Genomic DNA, 22,053 nt, shown 5'->3' on the forward strand with positions numbered 1-22,053 from the left:
TTAGCAGAGTGGAGAGAGGGATCTTTTTTCTCTGATAATCACACCTCAGGGAGACCTAGGATCAATCTCAGATTCCTCAGACTGAGCAGGACATCACTGATGCTGGTGGTGACATTTCAGTTGATGTAAGCCAGCAATTTTTATTATTATGTAGCACGGGTTTGATAGTTCCCTACTATCTGTTCAGAGTATGTGCTGAGAGGTTCACAACAACATTGTGACCAAATATTGCTTTAAACTTTGATGCCGAAGGAGGCAAAAGCTGAAGAGAAATGAATCTATTAATGAGACAAGAAATCCTTGTGTTTGAACAAGTTACCCCTATATTGGTTACCATCTCTCTAGTCCATATAGACTTCAGCAAGAGGAGTATCAGCCTATAATGTTGCTGTATTGGCTTTTTTGCTGTTGATTATTCTCAGTTCAGTCTAATCTCCAAGACTAAGCTTGGTTATGACATTCTGCAGCTAAACTTTATTGTTTACAAACCATCAAAAAGTAGGGGGTCGATTAGCTGTTTCCCAAGCCAGAGAAGTACAGCATCATGGGCTAAAAGAAACAGGGGGTAAAAATAAAGGCATGACAATCTAACAGATTGCAACTGGACAAGTGGATGAATGAACACTTGCCTAGCCAAACTGGTGCAAAACCAGTACATTACAAGTAGGTAAGAAAGAGGTTTAGAGCGTGAGTCAGTCAGTGAGAGTGAACTTCAGCATCAGCTGAAATGTTAACTCCCAGTGAAAATGCATGGACAGTACAACAGGGCATCGTGTGGCAAAAGGAAGCTGCTGAGAAATGGCAGACAACTGTCACAAGAGTTTAATAAGAAGTCAGAAAAGGAAAATCACCCTGTGGAAAGGGAAGAGAGTAAAAAAACCCCACCACGTTTTAAGGTGTTTGTGTCTTACCCACTTCTCGACCTGTGCATTTAGATTTACTTATAGCCAGAGTGTTGAAGATTTCCCTGGGGTAAGCAAGAACAGAATTTGTCTTTTTGCTTGTTAAGGATGTAGCTGAGGCTCTGGTAACAAGATCCAGCTCTTTAGTTCCTTTAGTTCAGGGTGTGAAAATAATTCATAAAGAAATCTCAAGCATAGCAGGCATTTGCCATGACAGAATATATGAAATAGAACAGACCTAAACACGTGTTGAACTTTTCTGAACTGGCTCAGAGTGTGATAATTGTGCTGTTCTAAAACAAGCTCATCAAACAAAGTTTTGATTTAGTGTTTCCGCACATAGCTGGGAGAATTCATCTTGCAGACTGCACTAGCTCTGGAACAGAAGTGGGGTGGATGGGGTGTAGTAGCTGCACTGTCATTTTGTAGATGTGGAAAATAAGTCAGAAAATTTTTGAGAGCTTCTTCATGCTGGATTCTGGGGTAGATAATTCCTAATATCTCCAAGGAAGAAATAGTAGGAATTAAACCAAAGAAAATATTCTGGACAAGTAGCATTAGGTGGATTATTCTAGAAATACAGATCTTTAGATAAGTAACCAGCTTGGAGGAGGAGAGATGATCTGTGACCTTAGTCATGGCTGAAAAATGGAAACACTTTTTTGTGAACTCTAGCTGTTGGGGTTTTTTTACTATTTCAGATTTATATATTTCAATTTTGAGTCTTGAAATATCACTTTAATCTTGAAAATTTTCCAAACAAGCCCCAGGAATCAACTGCAGAAGCTCTTGGTCCAGTATTTGTTTTCTTTTATAAAAGGAAGTAAGATAAACTGAGCACTTTGTTTCAGATTATCCTGAAATACTGTATCTTTCCAATTGATTTAATTTTTTCTCCAGGCAGTTGACTGAAATATTAGGTATCATCACTGCCCTTCACAGGTTGTGTGTTCACTAGAAGATGTTCTCTTAGCTGTACTTAGTGAGGTAGGTGCAGGGCAGCAAAATCCTTACGTTGTCCAGGCAATTTACCATTTAGCAGTGCCTCTGGGCAGCCATGCCAGACCAAACAGGACCACAGTGAGCCCAGGAAGGTGATTGCCAGCACTGTTTCTGGGGCTCATAAGGTAAAAAGGGAAGACCCAATGGTGTTAATTCAGGCCAGTAAGCAATAGTACTGGGTAAGATGCTGTACCGTGGGGAGACCTTGGGAGGGATGAGGTAGTGGATGTGTGTTGAATTCCCTCTGAGCAGCTGGCTGTAAAACTAAGCAAAGATTGGAGTCTTTCACTGGGAAACATGGGGAGAAGTTGGAGAAGGAATCACCATCTCCAAGTCTGGCATAAAGACATGAAAGCAAGTGAAAAAGGATAAATGCAGGATACATAAATGCCACAGGAGGGAGGATGATGGATAGGAAAGAGGAATAAAGTACTTGTTTTGAAGAAAATCCCCTTCATCAGGGGATGAAGGGATGTGTCTGATGTAGCTTGGGAAGTGGCTGTGAGCACTGAGATGCTATGGAAACATTTGCACAGTAACATGGGGAGGACTGGAAATAGAGTTGTTGGAGTGCCCATGGCAATCTGCAGCACAGTAGATGAAAGTGAAGTTGTGGGGTTAGCACTTCGTGCAATGGTGAAGTAGTGTCTTACCTGAATAGGTGAGATAAGAGGCTCAAAAGTTCTAGGAGGAAGGGAGGATAAAAGGGATGATAGTCCCAGGAGTCACTGGGTATTACAAGAGGGTAAAAAATTATTAGACAACCAGAAATTCCAATTATTGCCTTAATTTCCCATGAAGCAGAAGAAAAAGAAATAAGTTTTATACAGATAAATTTACATCTTAAAGATCAGGAATAATCAGATGAAGTGACAATTGACAGTCTCCAGGAAGAATTAAGTCTTGGACAGGTAATTAAAATAAGTAATAAAAGACTTCCCAGCTGTAGAAAGAGTAAGTGGAAATGAAAAGGTGGAGCACTCTCGGAGACAGGCAGGACTGAAATTAAAACAATGTAGGTATGGTCCTAAATAATTTTATTGCAGTTTTCAAGTGGGGTAGTAGTAGCTGAACATGGAGCCCAGCAAGTGTGGCACAAAGGAGGTGGAAATCGTTGCACTGGGGAGGGGGTGAAATTCATATGTGCGAGTAAGAGAGATTAAGGAGTGAATAATAGGGATTAGATGGTCTCCACAAAACCCAAGGCTCTTGACTTCTGATGAAACCAAATTTCTCTGATTTTGCTGGGAGTTAGGAAATGTCAAATAGAAAACCCACAAACATAATAAAGGGAATCAAACATGGAGGGGCGAACATCCATTAGTGGCTGTGGCAGTAGTTAAGCACATCTTCCATGTGAAGGATATTTGTTAGTCCCCAGGACAGCTGGCCAGGGAAGATGAGTATATCCTGAATTAAAAGCCTTTTTCAACAAAAAACCAAAATGTGTTGTTTGTAACACAAACCTTGCCAGCACCCTGCAGACTCTCTCTGAGCATCAGCTTTTGTGGAATAGAAAACAATTCCACAACTGTAACACGTGTATGGAAGTTTGCTCTTCATAATCTACAGGCTCTTTCAAAGCATTCATATTTGCTTGCTAAGGAAAACAGTAATTTATTTTAATTTTATGAGGCTAGTTATGCTCTCTGTGCCATTTCATATGTTCAAATCAATTTGACATGCTTACAGATGTTATGCATACATTCATTGTATGAATGTTTATTATGAACCAGACTAGTTGAAAGTATCATTTTATTAGCAGCACATGTTCCAAAACTACAATTTATTAGTCAGTACTCCACCTTTGTACCTTCAGCTATGATCTTATTCATGTATGAAAACATGTGCTTTCATTCCTTAGATTTTATTGAAGAATATGCAGATGACCAATTCAATTACTAGGCTGGCCTGGAAACCACAATTGTTCATTCTGGCTTAAAAAAAGCTGCAATTCCCTAAAGCTTAGGGGTTTGTATTTTTTTGTTCTGAATATTTCAACTAGGAGGCTGGCAGTATATGAGCTAACACTTTTTTATTTTTTATAATATGGGGGTTTTGTTTGTTTGTTTCTGTTTTATTTTGCTGTATTGTTTTATCTGTACTATTCGCAGACCATTGACAACCCATTACAAGAAATGTGTGATAATGCCAGTATACCAAGGGAGAACATATCCTTAGAGAAGTATTCTGGACAGATCCCAGGGGTTTCCTGAGATTCATCTGGCAGGACATAGTGGCTCCATACCTAATGGCACAAGGGCACCACCATTCCCTCAAAGCAGGAGTTGGTGCTAAATGGCCACATGAAGCCACCAGATTTGCACAATAAATTTATCAAGCATCTATCAGTTGATAACAACTAAAAGGCTAAGTTCTCCTCTTCCATCCCCTTTTTTGTCACCTCTCCAAAACTGATTCATGCAAATCAAATAACTTCAGTGCTCAGTCTCTCCCAAAATGCCTGGAAAAGAGTGCTGTTTTTATACAAGCAAATGCAAGCAGAAAGAAAATACAAGTACAGTGAGATGCTTGTTAAGCACTGTTAATTTCCACTAATTTCTGTTAAAGTGGCAGATGTTTGTAGCATAGCAGTTGATTCCACAGAGTCAGTGGTGTGCTTTTTTTTTTTTTGTAACACAGCTTTAAATCTGGTGACGATTAGTAGTGTAAATATGAATTATTTCTCCCAAAGAAGAACTTTGTGCTTTGGGCTCATTGTGACCCTTAGCTTGAGCTTTGACTTCTGTCTCTTGGTTATAGCAGGAATTCTCTCAAATGCTGTCAGCAATATTGGAAAAACACCTGAGTATCTTGTCAGAAAGCTAATTTGGACTGTGTTGATCACAGACAAACAAATGCACTCAGTTAATTTAAATGCCTGCCATGAAAATGGTTGTTATGAAAGATCAGTTAGCTTGGATTCCAGATGGCAACGAGAAAGAAGCCAAAGTTGCATGTAGCCATTGCCTCCTGCTGCAACCATGTGAATGTACAAACATACGTTTGCCCTCCACTGATCGTGTGGTGAGACTGAGCTGGAGCATTGGTGAAGGAGGAATTCTGGAGCAGTGGTTTCCATACTGACTACTGGGATCCCATTGAGGATGAGGAGTCCCAAGTAGCTTGAGTTTTGAGATGAGAGGAGCGACCTACAGATGGAAGCAGGCGAGCAGCAGGTAGAGAATAAGGCAATGAATGGAGAGTTAGGAAATGAGAGGGTGCACTGTGGAAATGAGGTGGTTGTGTTGTGCGCTGGGCTAAACCCCAAGATGTTTCACTTAAGATCTCTGCCAATGGAGTAATCTATCCATTTGGACAGTTTTCTCCGACCCACAGTTTTCAGTCCATAAAGTAAGAACATCAATTTTTACTGCCTCCCACTCACTATTTTTATATCCTTTCTGTCTGGGTGGTGAGGAGTGTCTTCTGCTGCATAGCCCAGCAGCTGAGTCCTGATCTCGGATGCTTTTTGCACCAGAACAGATTTCACTGTCTCTTAAAGAGCAGCCCGGGCATCTTACATACATGGCTGGTATAAATGAAATTGTCTGTTGGCTGTAGTTTTGCAAGTATTCCTTAAGTGTGTGCTAAAAGAGAGAGCAGTGAGAAGAAAGAAGCAGCTTTATTGAAATGGGCTGTTTATATTGTCAATGAAACAGAGATCAGCACGTATGCAGGCTTTGTATAAGTAGGAGTTTACTTAACTGATGTCTTTGGTTTGATGTGGGTGTTTTCAAGGAGAAGGAGTGGTTGATCTGAGGCAATAACTCAGGCAGTTTGATTTCTTGGTTGTTCATAAAGGGAAATGTACTTTGTAGAAGTGAGTTCCTATGTATGTGGCAAGGGACATTTTTAGTCTGAATCATTCCTTTGAGGGGTTTTTAAACATTTGCTGCCCACATGCTACAATAACCCTCTGAAAGTGGCTTCACTGTTGATCTGAGAAGCTGCATTCTGGCTCTTGATTGTTTATGAGAAATAAACACAACAGAGTGGTCTCAGATCATATAAATTCAAGACTGAACAGGAACAAAGCAGGCAGGAAGGGGGAAACCTGTGTGCAGCATCAGAGCAGAAGCACCCACCGGGGAGCATGGGTCTCTGCAGTGCTATGCTGAGCACCACAGAGCCCAGCTGCCTCTCCAGACCTCACATGGAGAGTACAAGTTTGCAGAAAACCAGATATTTTTATGAGTGTCTGTTTAGACATATTGCCAGCAGTCAGAAGCACTTTGGTCATGCTCTGTGAGTGGAGCTTTGCCTCTTAATGGCTGTGACTGTTGCCTGGGCTTTCTTCACTTCTCAGTTTTTCTCCTATGTTTATTTTAAGTAAGGGTGATTTTTTGCTCTTCTGTTTGCTTAGCTTCTCCTGGTACAAAAAAGACAATTAAGATACATGTGGCAGAGCCTGAGAGAGCCTGGAGCAAGAGCATCCCATGGTGGCGAGGTGGTCTCAAACACCATGATTACTGCAGACTGCATGATATTCTGCTACAAGTCAACCTTAATTTGAGTGGATTTTCAACCCAGGGCCACACAACGGCCCTCCAGACCCAATCGTGGCTGCTCTTCTTACCAGTGTAGGTGGTGCTGTGGATGGGGTGCCACACGCTCCTGGGGAAAGCTGGTAACCAAAAAGGTTTGTGAATGGGTATTGCTCCCTGCCCCCAGTCAGAGTATTCTTCATCCTTCTTTTAGGAGGGGTGAACAGGAGTATAAATTGTTTCCATTTTACTGATTTTTCACTTCTCAGTCACCTAAAAGTACATAATAAGTTGAGCTATAAACAACGCATAGAAATTGTTCTGGTTACTTCTGTAGCAGTTCCCAGCAGTATGCACCAGCTTGATAGGACTGAGTCAGCAAGGGAGCAAAGATTGCCACAGCATGACATGGGGCAGAGTTTGCAAGGCAGGCAGCTGAGCTGGGATTAATACTTTCACTCTCATGATGGGGAGTACAAGGCTGTGAGTGACAGAAAGTTTCCAGAAGCACAGGTTTATTTCTTGTCTTACGACTGGTTGCTTTTCCCAATTGCCTTTGAGTGCAATGTTATTTTATGGCATGGTACATCTGCCTCAAATTGAAAACATGTCTCCCTGCAATGTCAAAGTCTTGCCAAAGGGACTGCTGGCTATGAAAGTCTGCTGTAGACCCTGGAGGAGATAGTGCAATATTCTAGGTGTTGGAAGGCCACCTGTCCTCCCTTCAAAACTCCTTGTGGTAGGTAGCACTGATAGTGGAAAAAGGAGCTTTCATCTGCATTCCTGAGTAGGAATGGAGTCACTCCAGCATGGTGGGTACAATACAGTATACATCCTTTTGCAGTTGTGTGTTTACATAGAATATTCTTGTCAAGGCCCCAGCTTCAAGATGTCTTTTGTTAGCTTACCACCTCTGAGGTTCCTTTGTCACAAAAGTTACACAATGAGCACCAGTCCTCACTAAAAATACTATTATCCAGTGAAGTAAGGGATTAAGAGAACAAACATGCACTTGTGAAGAAGTAAAGCAAAGAATAGAAGCAAGGAAAGAGCATGGGGTTGTGCACGGGAGAGAGTACATCAACAAGGTTCTGACTTTACCAATTTTTTACACTTTGCTTAGTATCTGAGGACAGAAAGTTCCTTGTTTTCTCCTCATGTCTCTCTCCTGGGAGGAAAGATCATTGTAAGTGGGATAGGTTCTTATGTTTTCAGTCTGAGTCCCCAGATTTTAACTAATTTTTTTTTGCTAATAAGTGGGAGATCTTTGTCCCTACAGCTTGCAGTTAAGAATAGCACTCTGCAAGTTTCCAGAATGTGTGTGTCTATTTGCTGAGTTTGCTCTGCTTTTTCAGATCCTGTACAGGTGCGTGAATACTGGCTGCTCATGACCTTGGAAAGTCAAGCCTTCAGGCAGTAACAGACAGTACTGAAAAAGAAAATGAGAAAGGAAATAATGATTTGACAGTCTGACAGCAACACAACCCCATCGGGTTTGTGCAGGGCTTAGATGATCTGTGCATGCTGGTGGTTAGAAATGTGTTTGTGTCTGAATGTGCATGTAGCTATATTAAATGTGGATGTATGTGGTATCTATAATAATTAAGCATTATACATATTGTACATGTTTAAGGAGGCAGATGATTTTAAGATTGCAACATTTGGCAGTGGTTCAAATAAATGTGGTAGTGAAATACTTCTGATCTGGATGCAGCAATTACAGCCTGCAGGAAAACAGAGCTTTGAAGCTTCTAGTTTGAGGAAGGTACTTCAAGTTAATTTTCTGTGTAAGGCACCAGCTGCTGAGAATTTAAATATTGCAGATGAACCCCACTAAGGATGAGGAGAAAACAGAAGGCAGCTGAACTGATCAAGTACCTTTCAGTTCTACTTTGCCACTCACACTCACTTTTATTCTTAAACAAACCCAGAATAATAAACAAAGTGATTTGTGAAGCTAGGTATCCTTCTGTACAAAAATTCAGCATCTCAGGTTTTCCAACTGAGTAACAGAAAATTTGTATTAGAAATCCTGTCTGCTCTGGCTATGTCTATATCACTACCAGAAACTCTAAGACTCTAAATCCAGCATTGGCACTATAACTGCACTGCTGCAGAGCTCAGAAAAACCTCTCTGGAAAACTAGCTGGGCAGCCAGCCTGCATCGAGCTGCCGTGCTTAAGGCCAGCTTGCTGGTGGTGGTGGTAGCCCAACCAGATGGGTTAAAATTTGCTCCAGTGACTCAGTGAGAGCTGTGGTTTTCACCCACAAGTTCATTTATTCTCACCCAAGGAAGTCTCTTGCCAGTTGACTTTTCCCAACGAAACACTACCAACTACCTTCTGCAGGAAGTTTTATAGCCTTGAATATTTAATAAGAAGGGATGATTTCTAAATTAATCAGGTTGACCCTGGGTGATCTCGTGGGTAATGGGCCACTGGACCCTGTTTGTATTTTACAGCCTCATCACATCAAGTCATTCCATCTTTTTGATGTGTGCTTCAGATTTGTCTCTGCAAATACAAATGTGCCTAAACACTGATGCTCAGAGAATCCCTCCTTTGTAGGCATTGAAGGTCAGCTGTAAAAGTTCTGTAGGAGCATGGCTGCATTAAGGGCCTCTCCAGCACAATCAGCTTGCTCTGTGTTTAAAAAGTGACAGCTGGAGCTTTAGGGGAATAACTTATTCCTGGGTATCTTCTGGTGAAAGAAACTGCTTGAAGTGACTTAATTTATTTCACATTTCACCAGAATTGTTCTTTCATAACCCTTGGCCATTATCAGTTATTCTGGAGAAAAGATGTTCTACATCTCTAGCAACTTATCTACCTCCCCAAAAGATTAATCCCACTTCTGTTTTACTTTATATTCAATGGGATATTTTTTCCTCTTCTTTGGCTGGGTATTTTGTGATTTATAAAAACATAGAGCCCTGGAGGAGACCACTATCTCCTAAAGACTTACCTCTCTAAAATTTTGCAAACCCACTTGAGATACCAGTAAGCTGCAATCCTTTCTTCCATGAGTATTTGCAGACATTAATGAACTAAGTCTCACAGTCAATCCTGTATGCTTGAGACATCTTATCCCTGATGTAGTTAGGCATTGGAGCTACTGATGGATTTGAGTAAAACAGTTTGGTGTGTAACCCTGGTTTGCTATCACTGCCATGTGTCTTGTCTGAAGAAGAACCCCATCTCTGTTAACCTCTTTTCAGATGGAAAAAGCTATTTTGTCCAGCAGCCAAAGGGAAATGCAAGCATCCTGGTGGAAAACAAGCTGTTTCAAAACCCTGGCTGCAAGCTACCCACACATCACAGTTGTCAGCCAGGCTGCATATGCATAGTTACAGGGAATAAAATAGCGAGGACCTTCTGTTCCTATTCAGAAAGGTCTCTACCCATTCACCTACGCCAAAGGATCGTCATCAGCTGCCAGTATTAATTTGTTCTCCCATGTGGGTTTACAGCCAAAGGAGGGTAAAATATATCTAATTCTATCCAGCAGGAGCACTTGCAACGCAAATGCTAGCCCTTATATATATAAGCATTAATGCGACCCACTTCTAAATTACTTGGGGTAATTTCTGATTTTATTTATTCCCCCTTTAATTAACTTCTGGGAACAGAAGCTAAAATATCAGTATGGGGAAAACCAAATATAAGAAACAAAGTTCATTTTTATTTTGAGACTGTGCTTCCCTTTTAATAGCAGTTTATTTAAAGAGGAGCCTGGAATAATCCAGTTTAAGCAAAGGAAAGAGCTCTACTGAAGCCAATCTGTGTGTGGGTGTGCTCTTGTCAGGACTCCCAGAAGAGAACTACAGGAAAGGCTATTAGTCATACCTCAGATATTGCAGGAGATGTTGGTTATTCAGTAGCTGGCATTTTTCCTTGGTACACCAGTACAGAGCCATTACTCTGGTGTACTGGGAGAGGGTTCATCCCATTGGGAAATCCTCAGATAACTCAAACTTCTGCTTTTTTTGTTGTTGTAAAATAAAATCCCAAAGATACATGGCTGGAAGAGTTGCCCATTGCAAGGTCGTTGCATGTGGGTTAGGAATGAGACTCTGCTCCTCTGCCTCTTCTTGTTGTTTGACCTTGTGCCATATCTGTGGCAGGTCCCAGGCTGGGGTCTGGTAGTGTGGTTTTGTGGCACCTGTGGGAATTTGTGTTGTAAAGGGTGGTCCCACCTCATGTCTTCTGGATCCAGGCTTGAAGCCACAGTGTCTTCAGGTATAGCTTCCACAGAAGAACAGTCAATATGGGTCATAATGTATCCCAAGGTTTGCAGAGAACTACCAACATGCTCAGTTTTCTCACAGCAAATAGTCTCTTGATGCTATGGGCTTCTCAGAGTTCAGAAGGTAAAGCAGGAGTATAAATCTTTGCACTATTTCAGCTTACTTTTATGATTTGGTTAAAGAATGTGGGTTTTTTTGTATATTGCTCTTCAAAATTTCTATGACAACACAGCATAGCTTAAGGATACATTAAGTAAAAGTAAATTAGGCATTAAAGGCAGGTGATTATGTTCCTTAGAAAAATAATAACATAATTTGATTATTAGCTCTTAAAACAGCAGGTGAGACTAACAAAGAGGATAAAGTGCAATTCTGTTTCTAGTGGTGGATTTGAATGTATAAGCATCATCTTTCTTTGTTACATATCTTTGACTTGATTTTTAATTTGGCTTGGAGTTAACAAATGATTGTGTATTACTTATAGAAAACTGCATATTTCCAAGATCTGCACTTTGAAAACCATATCTATACTGGTTTGCAGTGAGTACCAGAACACTATTTATTAATTATATTGAGGAATATTATTTAATTTTCATATGGTATTAAATAAATTAAAACTGGACATAGCATTTGGTTTGAAATAATAAAAAAAAAAGGGTAGTGAGATATTTATTTCTTAGATCTATTATTACTGTAGACAATAAAGAGGGCATGAAAACTTGGAGCCTGTATAGATATTGATTGGTATGTTCAGGGTGTAGATCAGATTTTTACCCTCTGCTTCCCCTTTCCAAGGAGATCCTCCTCAGGTCAATTCTTTCCATTGATTTTGAGTCTGCCTACTGAGAGGCTGAAAATGGTGATGCTGGTGGGGGGAGCACACGAGCAGCAATTGATTGGAAATACATTTTATTACACTCTGCTTCTAGATTTTAAAAGGGAGAATTTATTGATGGCTGCAGGTCTCTCCTTTTCCCTGTTCAACTTATCAATCAAACCAACAGTGATTATCCAACTCCTGGGCGTTTTCACTGTCTCCGAAGTGACCCCTCTTTGTCTCCTCCCTCCCTGCAGACAGTGAAATCATTCCCCCCGACTGCCTGCGGCCCCGCTCCTTCACCGCCATCCGGCGGCCCTCGCTGCGGCGGGACACGGAGGACACGCGCCTCTCGGTCAGCCTGTGCGACCTCAACCTGCAGGAGGAGACCTTCCACATGACGGCCACCACGTGCCCCATCCCACAGAACTCCCTCAACTCCCAGCACTCCCACCTCCTCCCCTCCCAGCTGGAGAGCGACCTTCGCTTCCACCACCTCCGGGGACCCCACGTCAAAATCCTCGATGACCAAACCGTGGCCCGTCTGGAGCACGCCCGGGAGGAGAGGACTTTGGTTTTCACCAGCAGACCCCTTCGGATCAACGAGACTATTTTTGTCAAAATCAACAAGTCCAATGCCGTGCGCACGGGGACACTGTCCTATGGGGTGACGTCCTGTGACCCCAGCACCTTGCGCCCCAGTGACCTCCCCTATAACCCCGAGTCTCTGGTTGACCGAAAGGAGTTCTGGGCCATCTGCCGGGTTGTGGTGCCCCTCCAGAGTGGAGACATCCTGGGATTTATGGTGAATTCGGATGGTGAGCTGCACTTAAGTCACAATGGTGCTGGCACTGGCATGCAGGTCTGCGTGGACTGTTCCCAGCCCCTCTGGATGCTCTTCGTTTTACATGGAGCCGTCGTGCAAATTCGACTGCTGGGTATGTCAGACCTCCTTTTTAAACCTCATGCACCAAACAGCAAGGTGGGCTGCATCCTGGGGGGAGGGTGGAGGGAATGAATGGCTTCTTCCTTGCTCTAGGATCAGGTACAAGTTGTGTTGGTTTTTTTTTATAAAAGGCAAAAAATATACAAAGGCACATACGTAGTACGTGGTTATGAATCACAAAAATTACCTGTCTAGCATCCTTCACTTGACAGTCTGAAAGCTCTTTTCAGGTAATGAATTAAGCCTCTGAGACCTCTATTGAAGTATAGAGGTGTCACCATTGACCTAGGAGAAGTAAGAAAGGGAGAGCAGATATGCTTTGGCCAGCAGGACTAGTGAAGTGATTGTTCCCCCTCTACTTGGCACTGGTGAGGCCACATCTTGAATAATGTGTTCAGGTTTGGGTCCCTCACAACAAGAAAGACATTGAGGTACTGAAGCACCTCTAGAGAAGGGCAACAAAGCTTGTGAAGGGTCTAGAGCACAAGTCTTACAAGGAGCACCTGAAGGAAATGAGGTTGTTTAGTCTGGAGTCACCGTCCTGGAGGTATATTAAAAATGTGCAGATGTGGTGCTTAGGGAAATGGTTAAACTTGGCAGTGTTAGGTTAATGGTTGGACTCAATGATCTTAAAGGTCTTTTCCAACTTAAATGATTCTATGACTATTGAAATGCCCCTCTTACCCAACAGGAAAAAGAAAAAAAAAAACAACAACCAAAAGCCAACAAACACCTCCTTTTTTAGGATTTATAGACAGTCTTTAAAGATAAATTGAGGTGAACACACATCTCTCTGCAGGGTCCAGTTCACCTTAATCACAGCCTGAAGTGTCCTTTATAATTTGCTTAAAGCTGACCATAGGCCTATGCTATGAGTGTTTCATGGCTACTAGAGGCCCACAGATGACAAATGTAATACTGCAATTTATTTCCAGAAGTCCAAGACTCAATCCCTGATAATTCAGCCTGATTATATTTGTTGTGTGTACTGTACTTAATCCACAGCTAGCTCTGCTTTCCACCAACGTGCCCTTGTGATAATGGTAGGTGAAGTCAAACAGATCCCATTAAAGTAAGAGATTAAATGCTTCTATATACATTAGAAGGAAAACATCCTCAGGTCATGGAGCTGCTGGTAAAACTAAGTCATTGTCCAGTGCTTCCTTTCATATGAGATCACTAATTCTGGCAGTTTTTGCCCAAGACAGAGGGTTTGCAGTAAGTCCTGAAGCAGGGCAGAGAGGTTGTGTCTCACCAGAGGGACAGAATTATGTCCTCAGACAGAATTCAACAGAGGCCTTCTGCATCCTGGGCAAACCTCCTGCCAAGCAAATAGTTCCCTAAACCAGTACCCTCTCAGAGCATGTTTTAGATAAATCCAAGAAATTAAATCTGCTGAGTTGGAAAACTACTGTGGTTTTGACCATATAATAGACCTTTCTGGCCTCAGTCACTGCAGAAGATTAAAATGGGCTATTGTTCTTAAGTGAGATGTTAAGTGAAAAGAACTGGACTTGCTGACCTCGCCTCTCTCTAGGAAAGGGTAGGACCCTGCTGAGTCCAAGTCAGCTTGGGCAGCAAGCTGCTCTCTCTCACTTAAAAGCTATGAAATTTCAGGTTGCCTGTAATCTTTAACAGGCATTAAAATACAAATAGAGCTTTTCAGACCTATGTTTCCAGTATAACAATGCTGGGAGCAGCCCAGTTCCACTACCAGTACAGTGCAGCTGCCCAGAGAAGAGCACTGATACTGTCCCAACACTGCACATCTCTGCAACTGCAGTAATTATATGCATCAGCAATATTGCAACAGAAGGCAAAGAAATAATGAACTTTCATCTCTGGCTTGTGCAGTGTTATTAGGGAGGTGATGTGCACTGTTTGCAGTGGAACAGATTACGGTGTTTGCCATAATATCTGTCCTTATAATATTAGAAAATGTAAGAAGAATATAAAGTGTTCATCTTTCTAATGACAAGCTCCATCTTCAGAATGCAAACAAGAACACTTTTTTTGTGATCTACCTTTTGTAGTCTGAGCTTTGTATCACAGGAGAAGATATGTTTATAGTAATCTTTTAGTTTTAATGGAAAAAGTGAAGTTCCCTATCCTTGAAAGAAATGAGACACAAGTACTGCAAGAGGCATAATTTTACCAAACCTTTCTTAATAGCAGATGTCATTCTGTTTCTAGGGGCATATTAATCATTATTAATCAAAGCAATGTTATGCACTGTTAAGGGAACATCAAGCACTACAACAGACTTTAAAATGAAACAAAAGTTGCTGCTTTTGCTTCCTCTCTCTGGCTTTTCTGTTTCAATTGGAGGATGGAGAAGATGGAGTGCAGCAATGCCATTCTTGCACCTAGAGAAGGTTTATTTTTGACTCAGAGAACTAGATGGCTCAGGGCATTCATCACTGGATACTAGATTTCAAGGCTTGAAATTACTTATTTGATCCTGACCCAGAGCAGGACCAAACTTAGGTCTCTCCTGGCCTGTGGCTTTACCACAGAAGCTGTGATTTGCTGACTGTGGTTATTCCAGTGTTGGGGATTCACCATTTATGTCCTAATCTAAGTATCAGGGAAGACCACCTCTACCCAGGCTGGTGGCCTTACAGAACTCTTTAATTGAGGAGGGCACTGTGAGGTTGGTTTGATAGTAAAGAATCCTGACTTCTGTTTCCATCTTGTCAGTATGACATCATATACTGGCAATATATTTGCTGTAAGAGAATTTAAACAAACAAACAACACAAAAAAAAACAAACAAAAAAGAAAGTCGAGGTTTGGAAACACTATTTTTCTTTATGTCACCCCAGAAAAAGGAAAGTTAATGATACACAAGTGCCTCTACAGATTAGGGAGGCCACAGTTACCTGTAGTGGGAGGTAGAGGGACATCAATTTATTGCAAAGAAAAGGTTAAAGAGGAACTTGACCATATAGAGGGAAGATAAATGAAAGAGGAGGGCACTTTAATGTAGTAGATAATAGCATCAAAATATCAAGCTGCTGGAAAATGAAGGGACACAAATTTAAATTAAACATAAGTGAGGGTAATTAACTTCAGGAACCAACTATTGAGGGAAGCAATAGATCTTTTTGTCAGGATTGGAAGCCTTTCTAAATATTTTATATTTAAAGTGCTGGTCTCAATTCAGAAACTGTGAGCTATGCATTTAGGACAACCAAACAGAAATCCAGAACTTTAGGAATGTAGAAGTGAAACAGTCTTTACATATCCTTCAGGAATTCTGTTAGTTCAGACTTTGGTTGTTTTTTTTTCAGGCATCATTCCTGTACAGTTGACAAAACCAGCCTATTAAATTTGATTTACTGCTTTCAGCTTTTGCTGGTAAGCATTTCAGCTCACACACAGTTTCATTGACAGCTCTGAAAGGTTGAAATGAGCCAGTCTGGATACATTGGTCTGGTTTTGGTCTGGTTTTGGTGGTGTAATTCATTTATGAATTTAAACTGATTGACCCCATAAGGTTTTAAAATGTATGACTCATGTCTGGAAGAGCTATCACAGCAATAAGTTTATATATTTAGTATTTGGGAATCCAAATGGCTGGGGATATTCTTTCATTTTCTTTTGTCTCAGAGTGAGTCACCAGCATGTAAAACATCTTCCTTTGTCTCTTTGGTGTGTGTGTGTGTTTTCCCTTGTGAGTTTCATCTGTTCCAGTAATATTGAAGTTTTCTTCTGAGCAATGAAATAACATGTTCCATCACCAGTCATACTAATGAAGCTGAGTTGCCAACTTATCTGTGTCCTTTCTATCCATGCACTTTAATAACTCCAGCCCCACCAGAAGAGCTGTGCAGTATTGCAGCTCTCTGGATGTCTCCTAATGCTGGCCAAGAGTCAGGAACAGGCTTGAAAAAAACAACCCAAGACCCAGCGTTTTGTGTGGGTAAATCCCTATTCACATCCATGCTGGATAAATGCACAGTGTGTGTGGGATAAGCTCTTCTGCTTCCTTTACCATGAGGATCGAGTGGGGGTTCCTACTTAGCTGCCCATCCCACAATATTTAGATATTAGTTGTTGCTGATATTTCCATCCTTCTTGAAATGGGTCAATGTGCTCAAAACTGAGGAGGCGAGAAAGGAAGAGCTGAACAGTTACTCCCTGAGTGCCCCAGGGAGCCTGTTTCTTCTAGAAAAGTTCTCCACTCTGGGTGCAGTTATGCATTTATTTTGCACATTCAATTAACTGCAATGAGCATCCAAATATATCTAAATGTTCATTGGTGTGTACAATTATTACATTGTATAATGAATTGCTTCCTTTAACAAGGGTGCAATCAGAAGTACCACAGAGTTTTCTCCTCCATCTTCTTTTTAATTTGGAACATTTCCCACTTGCATGGGAAATTGACTCATTAAGCTGATAGGGATCTAACAGACCTGTTTTATATTTCTTGTTTTAAAGGAGAATTAGCACAAAGGAAAGCTGTTGTGTTAGAGAGGACAGCTTGCTTAAAAACTTGTGCCTTGGAAAAACTGCACACTTGGGGAGAACTGGATGCAGTCAAATGCTTGTCCCTTGTGGTCAGTATTAGCAATGTCAGAGTTAATACATACTTTTGGTACCTTTGTACCAGCTAAAAGTCTCACCACACATCACATTTAATTATCCCCCACTTGCCAGGGTAAATCAGTGAGCATTAGCCTGTGTGCTGAGGTATCAACCAGCATCTAGGTAAAAGCTGTAGTGGACCTCCTCTAAGGAAAAGCCAGAGCGCTTGCAACCATCTTGTCCTCTGCACACTCTCCTGCACAAGAGCAGAAATTATTATAATCGCTGGGGTAATAAACTATCCCTGGCTGCAGTGAGATATTCATAGTAAGTGATGTATAGATCTCCCTTATCTCAACGCCTTTGCCTGCTTGCAGTGAATACATAGGATATGGGATCATACACCAGCCTCTTTGAATTGCAGCTTGTCTGTCAGGACTGATAAAATCTGCCTGTTCTTTGAACTAGCACTGGCATGAGTTAGTTATTCTGGCTACTGTGAGAGTGACATAGCAGACTGAACTCTTTCTTTTCCTTCTTTATCAGATGCCTTCTAATCCAGCAGTGTCCCACAGAAATTCAGAGCAGTGCTGGCTGAGAAAAATGAAAGTATTTGTTTCCTGTATGCATCTGTCACCCTATTTATGCATGTCCCTCCTGGAGAAGCAGAAAGTTTGGAGGTGCTGGGTTAGGCAGTGCTTTTCCTTTTGCACACAGAACCACTTTTGCTGTGGTCTCCTAGATAGTCTGAGCGAAATGGCCTTTTTTGAGATCCAGCTGTAAAGGGTGCTGTTATGAACAGAAGCATTTTTGGTCAGGATAATTGATATTTGTGGTCTTTTAGAGGGCTTTTTGGTTTGTTTTTCTTAAACAAGATGAAATCTTAAACTCTGATTTTTCATGTAGTTCAGCTACACAAACCCAGCATATTTTTTTCCCTTTTTTAATTTTTTTTTTATTATTATTTTTTATTGATCTAAGTATCTGTCCAGGTGCTTTACTGGTCTGGTATTTCTCATGTTGAGAGATGGAGCCCCATTGCAGGCTCTTTCACTTTAGTTCAGCTAGGTGTTTGTTGCATAGTGTACATGCCCTCAGGATTTTGCAGGATGAAGTGCTGAGTAGCAACTGAACTTCACCTATCAGGTCAGGAAAGATATCTTGTAAGTTTACTGTGTGCTCTTTACTTTCAGACAGCACATTGGGCTTGGACTGTGAGAGTTGCTGGATCAAAAACTTCCGTGGTGTCTGGTGCCTTCATATTTTCCTGCTTAACTGGAGTGGGCATGTGACTGCAGGAGGGTAATAGATGTGCTGGTGCCCTGCTGCCCTTCTGGACACAGCAGAGAGCAATGCTCCAGTGAAGCCATAAAGTACACTCCTTTTCTGATCCACATAAAAGCCTGAACTGTTGTTCTCCATGTGGTTTGGATCTAATTTTTACTTCCCTGAACAGTGGTTGTCTGACACCCATCTGCAAACACAGGCCTTATGGTTTTGTATGCAAAATCTGCCAGGCTGCTTTCTGACCTATTTCCTGACATTTCTGTAGCATAATGCAAAATCCCTTATGTTTTCATGCGCTTTTAAAGAACAAAATGTAGTACTGTTTTGTTTTACAATCCCCAAGGAAATACTTCAATGCAAAAAACCCCATGGGTCATCAACTGATGTTGGTTACCTGAGAGGCAGAGATGAATAGCAGCATGGAGGCTGGGCTCTGAGAGCATGGTTGGCCAAAAAATGTCAAGCCCTAAGGGAAGGAAGCCCTGGTTTCTGGTCAATACAGTATTGTTCACATCACTGTGGGAACATAACAAATGGCTGTGTAAATACATGTATTTTATAGCATTCAGAAGTGATGGATATGCTTACATCCTTCCCTAATGTTATAGTTGATCTTTAACAGCCCTGTGCCCAGGCAGCAACAGGTGCTTTGTTCCTTTGTTTTAGCATTATGGATTCCAAAGTCCCTGTTGGGCAAGACCTGAGTGTCCCTGGGGGACAGAACAGCTGTCCTGAAGCCTTGGCTGGAGTCAAGAAAATGTGATTGGTATATGGCTGCTCTTTGCAGCTGAGAACACCATGTGGGTAAGGCTGTCATTTTAGTATTGAGACTGTCTTGCTGAAATGGTGTTGGGTGTTTGTACTCTCTCTACAGCTGATGGAATATTTGCATTAGTGAAAACCAGTTACTGAAATGTTGAAGGACTGAGCTCTTGCAAAGCTTGTCTTCATAAAGCACACCTTTTAGTGGATGTGCCACTAATGGAATTTCTAGTATTGGTGTGAAGGGAGGGGTGTTAGTCTGACAACTACCTGGGGAACATCCAGAGAAAGAAACTTCATATTTCTTCCTGGAAGGAAGGTACCCAAGAGATCTGAGTACACTGTATCTTGCCACTAGATAGCGAGGTCAAGAGAATGTATGTTTAGTGTACTGTTCCAGGTTTTCCAATGCATCTTCAGAATGGGCTTTTGCTTTTGTAATAAGTGAAATAGCTGTGTAATTTCACCAGTCTGCATTCTCTGATAGCTAGAAGTATCTCTCTACCTTTTTCAGAAATGGGACTGAATTGGGGGGGGTGGGGGTAGGTGGGGAATATACTTGGGAGCTTTTCCAGTAAAATAGTAAAAAGGAACAAAATTGAGGTCTCAGTCTTACCAGTCACTCACACTGAATGAGCCCGTGTGTTATGGGACTGACCTCCATTGGCAAACGTTCACATGAAGTCAGTACCCACAGTTGTGCCAGATTTTTGAAAGAACCTTGATCCCATTTAGATAACAAAATCAATGGCCCTCATCCACTGAGAGTGTTAAATGTGAGAATGGATATTGAGCAGATTTTGAGATAGGGGAATTATTCTAGCTAAGAGGCTTAAAAATCAGGCTCAAATCAGGCTAAAAGGAAATCAAGTTGACAATTTTGAAAGGCATCTAAATGACTCTGGCTGTCAGGTGCCCAGTGCTCACTGGACTAAAATGTATGAAAAGTGTATAGCTCTCTTGAGCACCCTTAAATATAGCAGCTGAAGGCTGCAGCCAGATTTCAGCAGCTGTTCTAATCTTTTCCGCTGTGTACTGGAAGCTCTGGGACCTGTGGATGGATAGAACAACATTGAAAAATCTGTGTTTACTATTGGTAATTACCTAATCTTTATTAGCTGTGCTATTTATGCAGCAAATGTATTGCAATAAGAGAAAGGGGTTGTCAAATGTGCTCCACAAGATACTCAGCATAAGGGCAAGTCAGTATGTGGCATCAGACTTTATCTTCCTTAGAAACTATGGCAGGAGGCTCCTGTATTTTGTCTTTTATGTACAATGTTTAGTTAAGGTTCTGGCATAACCGGTAAGACGAGTATGGGTAAGGAAAGCCCATTTAAAAGGTGCAGATTCTAAAATTATGTGAGCTGGGAGTTGGACAGTAGTGGTCATTTATGGACAGCAGACTGTAGGCCAGGAAAAGCAATTCTGAAATTGGATGGGTGCAAAGGAGGAAAAAATAAAATAGCTCTGCAGACCAAGTGGTTTTACATTATTTTTATAGTGCTTGTGAAATAGTCATTAAGAACTGAGACAGGTAATGCAAATAGCAGGGGGCGAGGATCTGAAAATGTAATGGGGTAAGATAATGTTAGATTTAATTTTGAGGAGGAAAGGGATAAGAGAGGAAGGCAGAGTTAGTAAAATGTGTAGAGTCTTAACGTTTGTCTCCTTATGAACGTGAACACTCCTTCCCTCACTGGGACAGTATGAGGAATGCCCTGGTCAAATCTCAGTAAGTTATTGTGTACCATTCACTGGCTGATGAATGTTTTTCATAATCTGATGGACTTCAGCCTATTGTCATTACTTTAAGTCCTGGGAATGGCCTTGCCCCTCTATCACCACTCTCAGGAATAGATAGCAGATTAAGAAATGTGCTACCAACACCTTAAACTGGTAGTTTCCCAACTTCAGTGATCCAAAGTCAACAGTAATAAGGAAGCAACATGCTCATTGGCATTACTTACCTTTTCTCTCCATCTCAGCTGTAGTTTGAGTCTGGGAGTCTTAATATACTGCTTACTAGTGATGGGTTGGAAACAGCTGCAGAACAGATTTGTGGCAGCTGCTCCCTACTCTAGGCCACAGAGATGCTCTGGGGTTTGACTTGTCTCGTATCAGATGTCCCTAAGCAATTCTCAGAAGGAGAACAGGGACAGCACATTGCTCTTCCCACCTGGTTTTGTTGTTGAGTTTGTTTTCCAGCTCTCTCTCTAGGGTCTATGCATTAATAAGCAGGTCAATATAATAACTTTGTTATGAGAAAGAAATGTAGAAATAATATTTTCATAAATTAATTAAGGGGGAGATTAAATTGAAAATTTTCTTTAGTTTTGGGGAGTATTGACATATCTTGCCTTCTTACCAATGTATATCCTTCCATGGCACAGCTCTCCCGAGACAACTGCCATTAGGAGATTAGCAAAACTATGCTTGCCTAAAAGTTGGGACAGCCTCAGGAGTTCCCCTGAGAGAGTGGATTGTATTGTTCTGGGAAACCACCCTGTTCACCACAATAGAGAGAGAGAGCCAAAAGCATCTCTCTGGGCCACAGCTGCTATATTTTGGTAACAGGACATTCTATAAAGGGACAATTATGGATACAGATAACTACTCCCATAAAAATTATATAAATGCTGGATGGGATCCCAAGAAACTACCTACTTCTACTTGCTGTTCTTAAAAAGCTCTAATGCTGGAGATACCATAGTCTCCCTGGAAGGTTTGATTGCTTCACAGTGCTTCACTATCTACATAATGTCTAACCTGAATACCTTAGGAGTCTGAACCCATGATTTCTTGTTGTATCCAGAAGTTTCACAACAGATTGTTTCTTCTCTCCTTTTAGCAGCCTGTGAAAAATGCCATAATAAAATCAAAGAATCACAGAATGTTAAGAATCTTTCAACATTTTAGTTCAGAAAGGGACCCCTGGGAATTATCTAATCCAGTCTTCTACTCAAAGCAGGCCTAACTTCCAAGTTAGCACACAATCATGTCCAGTCAAGTTTTGAGCTTTTCCAGGGACAGAGATCCCACAATGGCTCCAGGCTTCTGTTCCAGTTCTT

The 22,053-nt window shown here is 41.4% G+C and overlaps 1 protein-coding gene across 1 annotated transcript in view; it reads left to right on the forward strand.

Moving 5' to 3' along the window:
- Positions 1-22,053, forward strand: part of NEURL1 (neuralized E3 ubiquitin protein ligase 1) — a 59,853-nt gene that overhangs the window by 32,693 nt on the left and 5,107 nt on the right. Inside the window, exon 4 of the mRNA XM_010007924.1 lies at positions 11,712-12,392. Coding sequence (XP_010006226.1) covers positions 11,712-12,392 — 681 coding nt within the window. The remainder of the gene's footprint in view (positions 1-11,711; positions 12,393-22,053) is intronic.

Source organism: Chaetura pelagica, unplaced genomic scaffold (genome assembly GCF_000747805.2).
Source record: "Chaetura pelagica isolate M959 unplaced genomic scaffold, ChaPel_1.0 scaffold531, whole genome shotgun sequence".
NCBI classification, from domain to species: Eukaryota; Metazoa; Chordata; class Aves; order Apodiformes; family Apodidae; genus Chaetura; species Chaetura pelagica.